Below are 11,201 nucleotides of genomic sequence, written 5' to 3'. Positions count from 1 at the left end.
GTACACATAAGAGCGGATGCAGGGTTTGAAGTTGCTCAGAAACACTCTGGGGCAGATTTAAGAGCCCCTAGCACCCTCTTTCTCCACATTAGTGTCATTTATTTGCATACAGTGAGAGAACCAAAGCACACACTCATGAATACACTGACACACACATACATACATTCATATAGTGAAGCACAGATTAATACATACACTGGAACACACAGGAAAATACTGATGCATATGCTAACAAACACACACACACACTCGTACATACACTGTGATACCCACACATACACTCATGTATACACTGACAAATCTACAAACACATTGACACATACTCTCACATCCCCAGGGAGACTCTTGGAAATAATGACACGCTCTGGCAAATTCAGATACATACACTGCCATACCCAGGCACCCTTTTATACATATCCTCACACATCCAGGAACACACTGTTGGGTACACTGAGACACCTATCAACACACTGATGCATACTCTGACACACCCAGGCAGTCTCTCAGGTGTACACTGACATACCGAGTCATATATAAATCCATACAGTAACACAAAGAGGCATACACTTATGTATGCAATTACACACCCAGGCATAGATGGACACATAAGCTGACACACCCAGAGTCACACTTATTTATAGACTAATGTACTTAGAGAAACACTGATGCATCTAATAAGATACCCAAGCATACTCTAATATGTACCATAACGCAGCCAAGCACACATTCATGGATAAAGTGAAACATTGATTCAGACAATCATGCCTATGATAACAGAGAAAGGCATACTCTTCTTTAAATATGAAAACTAACACATGTAGAGTGTAAGAACATAGTGGTGTGATTGTATTACATTTAAATGCTTATGATTTATAATTGAACAGTATATGATACCAATGTATACATTTCTCTGTTTCTTTAATTGCAGAGCTCTAATTCTGCATTATAAGAGATATCTAAAATGCCAGAAAAAAAAACAAACAAAAAAGAAATTGAGAAAAATATACTAGCTACTTACAACAGAGAAACAAAAAGAACAACACATGAACAATGTCACAAAAGAGAAAGGAGCTGCCGGTAAGAAAACCAAAAAAGTTTTAAAATCTGTGTGTGGGAAACTGAAATGTTCGCAAAATTAAGAACATAAAAATGAGACTTTTAAATTAGCAAAACAAAGGAAAAACATGTCAGATTAAAAGCAAGAAATCAATGAAGAAAGCAGATAGATTAATCAGAAGACAGCAACAGTTAAAAAAATAGAGTCAGAATGTTTCAGGTCAGGGTAATTCAGAATCGTATTAAAACTATGAGGCAATACAAAAGGAGAAGAGAAGTAGTGAAACAAAAAGAACATGTTGAGGCTGTAGTTGATAAGGTGTTAGCCTTGAAGAGGAAGCTTTTTATTTTTTATTATCAGTAGAATGAGAACATTGGATAAAACAGTGCTGGGTATGAAGAGATGCATCCAAAGAAAAAGACATGTTAATAAAAGTAATTTTTGTAAAATGTTTAGTGGTGAATGGAAGCATAAAGTACAGAACCTTTCTTTAATGAAGAAGGTTATTTGCAAGAGAACACATTAGTACATGCAGTTGATTTAACCGGTCAATGTTATGAGATGAAGGATGGCAGTCCCATTGATAAAGAGGAGATTGTTCCTAGAAATATGGAAGCGATGATAGCTGAAGAGATTCAGGGAAGGCGTAGACATGGCCCTCTTTACAAATAGAACTGTAGCAATATTTGTAGTATTCTGCAGCAATATATTGATTTATGACAAACTTCTGTACATGACTTTCCATGTAGACATGTGAAGCAAAAAAAAAACATTTTGCAAGGATTAGAACAATGCAAAGTAAGAAAGTATAGTAATTTACAAGGTCATTTATCAGCATGTTTATCAAATAAGTGTGCCAAAGCATGTGTGGCAGTTCACCACTCAAAAATATGAAGCTCAGTTAGGAGACTTTACTATGTGAAGACACCAGCGTTATGTTTAGGAGAAATTCATAGATTACTTTCACATGGTACTATATGAGAAGTAGAAAAAGTTTGTGATGATATGCAGTTTTCTTTGGTTCTGAAGAGGATTCTAGGGAGAATGAGGAATTTGTAAGCACAGGTATTAAGGAACAGAGCACCAATATTAGTACTGAGAATTTTGAACAAGAGATTATAAAGTTTAACACAACTTGTTCAATAAAACCGAACCATGTTTTCATTTGTTGTAGACGCACTCACTACAAAAGTCAAACACAAAATGTAGATGTATTTTCCAAAACTGAAGGGGAAAACATAGAAAAGTGGCAAGAATTTGCTGTTTATTTATTTGTAGAGGAGCGGTTGGCTTGTCCATGTAGTAAGTTATATGTAAGAACTGCTATGACAAGTTGCAGGATCAGAAAACACCAGCTAGGGCAGTATATAACAGGTTAGACCTTGTCACTATTCCTGAAGAACTACCAGACTTAAATGTATATGAATCAATCGATATACAATCTGTACATCCATTTCAAGCGATTATACAACTGTAACCATAAACAGAGTTACTGAACGGCCATAAAGGAAGAGTAGACTTTACAAAAAATTATAAAACTATAGGAATAGACAAAGACAATTAAGAGCCACTTATTATTCTGGTAAATGGTGTGCCAACTAAGAATAAAACAATTTGGCAAGCGTTAGATGATGTTAATAAAGTTAAACAAGCAACATTATATCTGGTACAAAATAATATGTATTACAAAAATGTTGATATTGAACCTGATGTACCAGATGTTGAAGATGACAGTTTACCAGCGAGTGGACAAATGTAAAAAGTGGATTGATCCCGATAAGAAAAAATTTATGAGAACCACAGCATCCATCCGTTACATTCCAAAAAAGTAATTGGTGATGCTTTTGACCTTTTCCAAATAAAGCAAGCTAAAGGGGCTCCCATGAGTGAGTGGGGAAACAAGTTTAGAGACTCGCTGTTTCCCCACTTGTTTCCCACTGGAGGAGGAGGTCGATATGATGACTGGCCCATATAAATACTAGCAGCCGAATACCGATCAACACAGTTGTATTCATGGGATCCAGTATCCAGATAGTGTATTACATTAATATTTCACCTTTTATTTGAGAGTGACTTGTCCAGACCTTCGTATACAGTAAAGCTCACATTCTAAAAACAGGAGTTAATCTACAAAATATCTCTGATAGAGATTTTGTGAACAAACTACATGAAAAGGACGAGAACTTAGAATACAACTTGATTAATTTAATGGTGTGCCAACGTGGCACCAACAAATATTCTTTCTGTCGTCACAGAGAACTGAGGTGTATGCTGAGAAACGTGGGTGCACCAATGTGATTTCTCACACTCAGTCGCGTTGAATATACATGGGATGACTTTCTTCAATTCTCGAGAGAAGCAAACTCTATCCTGAAAGTCATCAATGTAAAGACAGCTGCAGAACTTTGCTCATTACCTCAAGGTAAGGTTTGTGGATATGTCAACCATGGGTTTCAAGCCATGCTTGCTTTTATCTGCAAAAGTGACTTCTTTTGGCAGAAAAAGTATCAGGCAAGAGGTGCTACTCATATTCCCATGCTACTATGGATAAAAGATGCACCCACATTTGGAGCAGATAGTGATGAGTCTGGGTTGTCTCTTATAGAACAGTATGTGACATGTACAATACCAAAACACACTGCTGAAAAAGGTCTCTGAGAACAAGTTTTGCATTTTCAAACACATAAATATGGGAAGTACTGTCGTTGTGGATACAGATTGAAAGGAAATGTTTACCTAAGATGTCAATTTGGATTTCCACAAAATGTCATTTCAAAAGGAAGAGTAAACAGCTTTTAGTCTTCAGTCAAACATACACTGACACAGAAATTATCAAAGAACACATATAACCTAAAAAGAACCAAAGCTGCCAAATATATTAATGACTATAATTCTGTGATTTTAAAAATGTGGAATGCTAATATCAACTTACAATTTGTTGCAGACAACTCCATTGTGACTAGATATGTCACATTGTACATTACAAAATCTGAAAAAATAGGGATGAAGGAGGTGTGGGAGGAGCTTTCTGCAGAAAAGACACATTTAGCAAGAAATTGTATTCCTTAAGCTTGAAAATGCTTTCCCATAGGGAAATGGGGTCCTGTGAAGCCTGTGACAGGTTGAGTTCTCAAAGTCAAAGGAATTGTCTGGGTAAGCCTTGGTCTAGCTAATTCAAGAAACGGAGTGTTAAAGTATTTCCCTGAAAATCAGTACCTAGCAGCATTTGAACCAGAAAGTACAGACATTGTAAAATCAAATATGTTGGATACATACTATCCAGGAAGAGGTCTGCATCTAGAAGACAAGTGCCTTTATGAAATTATTCAAAGCTACAGATATAGAAGTAATGTAAGTGAAAACAGAGAAGAAGGGAAATATGCAGTATGAGGATGTGACTTTTGTTTAGTGAAACATGAAAAACAAAATGTTATTAACCACCAAAAACTTAGCTCCCAAACTCCTAAGAAAATAGTTTTTTTCTATTTAGCTTTTCTTCAACTATTCAAACCTTGGCATACTGAATTAGAATTACTTGGAGATTATGATTGCTATGAAGATTCTTTTAATGCTGTTAAAGATAGTACTGTTCAAAAACTATTTACAAATGTTAAATGGTGAGATACAATAGGAATAAATTATTGCTGCCAACGTTGCTAAGGATAGTTCTCAAAGCAGCCAAGGTTCAGCAGTTATAAGTCAGGATCTTCTTGGACAACCTTTTATTGAAAATGAAGCTGCAATAGCTATGAATGAAGTGGAAACTGCAATGGAGCAAGCTGGGCAGGAATCTGTAGATCTGGAACAGTTAGTTGGACAACTCAGCAACAAACAGAAATACATTTATATTGAAGTAAAAGACAAAATAGAACATGGATTTCTTCATGAGAAGAAAGAATGCAATTGTTCATCATTCAAGCCAATACTATTATCTTAATGGTCAAGCTGGTACCGTACCAGAAAAAGCTTTTTAATCAAAGTTATCTCTACTTACCTAAAGAAAACTACAGATTCAAACTTATTGTGTCTTCTAACGGTGCCTGCTGGATTAGCTGCACACAATATTGTTAAAGGAGTAACTTTAATATTGACTATGTATGCTACCGGTTGAACATGACAATAAACTGGAATGCCAGAATTTATCTGGTGAAGCTTGCCATGAGGTGGGAAGAGTTTTGAAGAACATGTAACTTTTAATTATTGATGAGGTAAGCATGGTCTCAAATCTAATGCTTGCCTTTGTTCACCTGAGAATGCAACAGATATATAAAACTTAATACAATGTCCTGTGAAAGCATTTGATTGTTTTTGGAGATCTACTACACCTTACTCCTGTAAAAGGACAGCCTGTTTTCAAAACTCTTTCACACAAAGAGACTCAAAACTCATTGGGAAGTATTGCAATGTAAACATTTGACAGTATTTTAAATACAAGGAACTTGTGAAAACTATATGTCAAGCCTCTGACATGACATGAGTATAGAAACATTCTAAAGGACAGTAGAGTTCTGACAGAGGAGGGAAAACTGATGTTGGAAAGGTGACTTAAGAAACTGTTTTCCTATAAGAGGACGCCTGCAGAGCTAATGTATAACCTTTGTGAAGAAAGGAAACCCATAGATTCTTTAATGCCTACACTTAAAGAGTGTGCTGAATTTAATAAAGAATAGCTTCAACTGAAGAATGAAGGCATTTTGGAGATTACTGCTATTGACAAAATGGAACACTAAGGAGTAACTGTACTATTTAGTGAGAAATTACAAGATAAATTGAACTCTTTGGAGAAATCTTTATCCAGGGCTGCTGGACTAGAGAAATGTTTACGTGTCTGCAGGAACTTTAGAGTAATTTTCAGATGTAATTTAAATGTTGAAGAAGGATTGGTAAATGGTGCCATGGGTAAAGTTGTTGATTTCATAAGATTTTCTAACCACAAAGAGGTTGGATTCTTAGCTATAAAGTTTGATCAGGTTGATGGCATTAAGCAAATTGGACAATGTGTTGTAAGTCTCTTGCTCGTGGAATATTTGTATGTCCGATGAAAACAGTTTCCAGTCTGGCTTGCATATTCGGTAACTATTCACATGTTTTAAGGTTTATGTGTTGGTACTGCATCTACTAATATTGGAAGTACAGTTTTTAAAGAAGGAATGTCATATGTAGCATTGTCACAAGTGTGAATATTATCTGGTTTGTTTCTGGTTCATTTTGATGAGAAGAAGCCTAGTGCAGATGCAAATTGTGTAGAGAGTACAATAATTTAAGAAGTAAAAATATTCCTCATTTAGGACATTATGCTGTTTATGAAAAATGAGTATTATTTCCTAAGCTGAAACTGGCAAAATAATCAAAGAAATTTACAGAAAAGACAGAAAAGATGGCTAAACAAGAAGTTGTCAAAAAACGAAAATTGGAGAATGATGGCGATATTGCAGGTTACCAGTTGGATAGAACTAATGGTGTAAACGTCTAAGCCAATGCTCTTCTCATTGTTCTCTTCCACCTCCCACATACTGTAAATGCAATCCAAGAAAAACTACAGAACACATTGTGCACAGCACTATTTCATTGCCTTCAACACTTATCTTGTGACAGGACTGTAATACATTCTGCTTCAGGGATTCGAGAACTAGTTGACAAATATAGGGGATCTGTAGTATTTACTCTAAACACTTGTCAAGATACACAGGAATTTACTATAGTGTTCTTGGAGTTTTAGAAGAAGAAGATGTAAATATTGATGAAATATTTGGACTACGTTATATATGGAGCCATGAGTGTGAACATTGCTCTTTCTGATCAACCATTGAAATCCAATCTGAATGATTTCTCTACTTAACTCTGCCAGACTGCAAAAGTGTATCTTTTCATAAACTAATAAAAAAGAGAGACCAAAACATGACTTGTCCAACTTGTGAATTAAAAGCATCATCTAGATTGCATATACAGAGAAGTGGTAAATACATTATAGCAATATTTCAACGATACAGAGCAGATGAATCAAAATTGGACACTGAGATTACAAACTTTAAAGCAGGACAAATATCTATTTCTGGGAGAACATACTGTACTTTGGCTATTATCTTCCATAAAGGCCTTAATAATTCATCTGGACATTAAACTGTATGCTCAAAGACTCAGGGCCTCATTACCACCACCAGACTTGTGGTGGCAGTTGACCACCGCACTCCTGGCGGTCCGACCGCCAGATTACGAACCTTGTGGTCAGACCACCAGGGTACCGCCGCCACCGCCAGGAACATGGTTCCCAACAGGGTAGCGGCGGTGGATTCGTGGTCAGCCATAGAGGCTCTGAGTTCCAGTGCCACCGTTCTGATCACAAGTCCACTTTCTGCCAGCCTTTTCATGGTGGGGTCCATGCTTCGAAAAGGCTGGCAGAAAGCCAGCGCTGGGGCCCATGGGGGGGCCCATGCACTGCCCATGACCTTGTCGCGGGCAGTGCAAAGGGCTCCTGCCAAGCACCCTCGAAATGCGCACTGTCTGCTATGGCAAGGAGGGATCTAGGGGCACCCTCTGTGGGACAGCATTGGCCTTGGCTCCATGAGGAGCTGAGAACAGTGCTGCTGCACTCTTTCCACTGGGCTGATCAGCAGAAACCTCCGATTTCAGAAATTTCTGCCATTCAGCCCAGTGGAAACCTTGTGATAGGGCTGGGAGGGAGCCTGCCAACCTTGCTGCAGTCTCCTTCCCATGGTTCTGGCAGTCCGGGTTTCAGTCCGCCAGGCCCGTAATGAAGCCTTCAACCTGGATGGACAGAGTGTAATGACAGTAGTCTGCAATTCAAACAAAAACTACCTTTCGTACTTCCTAATGCTTACTTATTATTTCTTCAGCCAAAGGTTTAAGAAGGATTTGTGGAAAGAAATAGGAGATACAATCTTCTATGTTGATCATTACTGCCTAATATATCATTCAGCCTATCAGGGGTTATGTCTTGAAAAAGATGTCTGTGAGAAAAGGACTCTTTTGACATAGTTAACCCCTCCCCCTTGCCAGCAAAATATTGTGGGTTTGAACTGTAAGTGCCCTGGGCTCCTGCTAAACAGGTTCCCAGGGCCAGCTCTCTGTCCCCAAATACGTACTACATTCGCCACTTCAGGCACCCGTGTAAGTCTCTAGTAAATGGTCCCCCTGGTACATAGGGCATAGGTTCTGAAGAGGGCCCCCAAGAGCTGCAGCACCAGTTGTGCCGCTCTGAGAGTCCCCATCCCAGTCTCATGCAGACTGTCATTGCAAGTGCATGACAAGGTGTATCCAAAGTGGCAAACTTGTCCACTAACACTGCATGCAGTATAGTAAAGTCACCCCTCTGGCAGGCCTTACAGCCCTAAGGCAGGATGCACTGTAATACATGTGAGGGCATACATGTGCATGAGCAAATATGCCCCTATTCTGTATTTGCCAATTCTTAGACATAGTAAGTATACAAAGAAGCCAGGGCAAATGCACGTGCTGGACACTGGTCATTACGAGTTCCCCAGCTACATGATGTTCTCTCTGAACCCTGGGTTGTTCAGTATCAAACAACTCAGAGTAATAAACCCACACTGATGCCAGTGCAGGATTTATTATAAAATGTACCCAGATGGCACCTTAGAGGTGTCCCCTTACAAAAACCTTACAGTCCTGGCATGGTTGCTGACTGGCTTTATCCAGCCTGCCACCATCAGACACAATTCTGGTCTCCTTGGGTGAGAGCTTCTGCTCTCAGAAACCAGAGCACAAAGCCTTTCCTGGGTGGAGATGTCACACTTCCACCCCCAGGAAGGCACCCTGCACCAGCGGTCAGCTTCAAAGGCTTTACTGCCTTTGGAATCCGACCGCGCCTCTGCTGCTAGCAGCAGATGGCTGCCCAATGGTTTTAACTCCACTTTAGGTGGTAAAACCTTCGGGACACCTAGCAAGAATAGGAAGGGTGGCCACCTTCAGCCTGCACCATCCCTCAGGGGTGACAGGCGAGGTAACCACTCCATTTCATTTTTCTCTTTCTTGGATGGTAGGAAAAATAGCCAATCAGGGTCAGGGATGTGTCCCTTTCCCAAGGGAAGTGGTCACTTAGTTTGGTGTAGCCACCCTAAGGTAGGTGGCCCATTGGCCGCTACCAGGTACTCCCCCTAACGCTCCCTAAATACAGTATTTAGAGGGCAACCCCTGACCAAGACCTCAGATTCGATGGACACAAAGAAGACCAGGACAAAGACGACCCAAGGCACAATAACTGAAGCCCTGCTGCACAAAGAAAAAGGCTCCAAACCCTGCCTGCTGCTCCAATGACTCGATCATCATCGCTGAGGTGTTGCCTGGAAACCTGAAGTGATCTTGGTCTTAGAAATATTATAAAAATCAGAACTATTTTTGTAAACTGGTCTTCAGTTATTCATACAAGTGTGTGTCCACATTTTATGATACTGTGAATACAAAAAAATGCTTAGCACATCTCCCTCATTAGCCTAACTGTTTGCCCACAATACCACAAACACAGAGATTTAGGTGGTCTGCTTTTTATCTCTGGATACCAAAGTGGGGCTGCTTGGACTCTCTGCAAGTCTTTTTCATAGACTATATAGAGAGCCAGCCTCCTACATTTACTCACTGATTCAAACAGATATACTATCACTCACTCACTCATACACCACTCATACAGTCATTAAGTCATCCATACATCACTGGTACACCCACTTACTCATATTCTAGTCATGCACTTATTCACACATAGACCCACTCATGCACCCATTTACTTAGCCATACAGCAACTACTATACCCTATCATTCCCATATAAAATCACATATACACTAATTCACTCACCTAAACAACCAGTTATGGACCCGGTCATTCATGCATACAACAACTGATGCATCCTATTAGTCACCCATACAGGCACTCATGCACCCAGTCACTCACCCATAAACACACTCATGCACTGACTCAGCCATACAGTCACCCATGCACCCATTAACTTTCCCAGGGCAGCCACTTATGCAGCCTATCAGTTATCCATACAGCCACTCATGCACCCTCTCATTCACACATACAACCACTTATGTACCCAGTCACTCACCCATACAATCACTCACGCACCCAGTCTCTCAACCATACAGTTATTTATGCACCCATTAACTCGCATATACAGCTACTCATGCACCCTTTCACTCTCCCATACAGGCACTCAAATACCCTATCACTCATCAAAACAGCCACTCACTCATACAGTCACTTATGCACCCTCTCACTCACCCATAATCCCACTTATGCACCCAGTCACTTACCCATTCAGCCACTTATGCACCCAGTCACTCACACATACAGCTACTGATGCACCCTATCACTCATCCATACAACCACTTATGCACCCACTTAGTCACCCATACAGCTACTCATACACACAGTCACTGACACATGCACCTTATCACTCACCCATACAGCCACTCATGCACTCATTGACTTACCCAGGGCAGCCACTCATGCGGTCTATCACTTACCATTACAGCCACTCATGCACCCTCTCATTTACACATACAACCACTCACGCACCCAGTCTCTCAACTATACAGTTATTTATGCACCCATTCACTCGCCTATATAGCTACTCATGCACCCTTTCACTCACCCATACAGGAACTCATATACCTTATCACTCATCAAAACAGCCACTCATGCACTCAGTCACTCATTCATACAGCCACTGTTGCACCCAGTCACTCACCCATGCAGCACTCACACACCCAGTCACTCCCACAAACAGGCACTCATGTACCCTATCACTCACCCATACAACTACTCACACACTCAGGCATTTACCCATACAGCCACCCACACACCTACTCACACGCATACAGGCACTCATGCAGGCTATCACTCACCCGTACAGCCGCTCATGCACCCAGTCACTCACCCATACAGACACTTAGATGCTCAGTCACTCATGCATTCAGGCACTCATGCACCCTATCACTCACGCATACAACAGTTTACGCACACAGTCACTCATGCACCCAGTCACTTACCCATTCAGCCACTCATGCACCCATTCAGTCACCCATACAGCCACTCGTGCGCGCTATCACTCATCCACACAGCCAATCATTCACCCACTCACTCACCCATACAACCACTCCTGCACCC

General features: G+C 40.3%; 1 protein-coding gene across 2 annotated transcripts in view; it reads left to right on the top strand.

Annotated features, from left to right (window-relative positions):
* The first annotated feature begins 932 nt into the window (after positions 1 to 932).
* The window catches only part of LOC138287324 (uncharacterized), a 116,178-nt gene continuing 105,909 nt past the window's right edge, over positions 933 to 11,201 (top strand). The window contains exons 1-2 of one of the 2 annotated variants that reach the window (XR_011202216.1): positions 933 to 1,077; positions 3,313 to 3,479. Coding sequence is in view for 1 of the 2 variants with exons in the window: in XM_069227793.1 (XP_069083894.1) it covers positions 1,044 to 1,077 (34 nt within the window). In the remaining variant the exon portion in view is untranslated. The remainder of the gene's footprint in view (positions 1,078 to 3,312; positions 3,480 to 11,201) is intronic. The other variant, XM_069227793.1, reaches the window with a different exon arrangement.

The sequence above is a fragment of the Pleurodeles waltl genome, chromosome 1_1, assembly GCF_031143425.1.
Source record: "Pleurodeles waltl isolate 20211129_DDA chromosome 1_1, aPleWal1.hap1.20221129, whole genome shotgun sequence".
NCBI classification, from domain to species: domain Eukaryota; kingdom Metazoa; phylum Chordata; class Amphibia; order Caudata; family Salamandridae; genus Pleurodeles; species Pleurodeles waltl.
The sequence above is the reverse complement of the archived record's forward strand: the minus strand, read 5'-3'. Positions and strand labels throughout refer to the sequence as shown.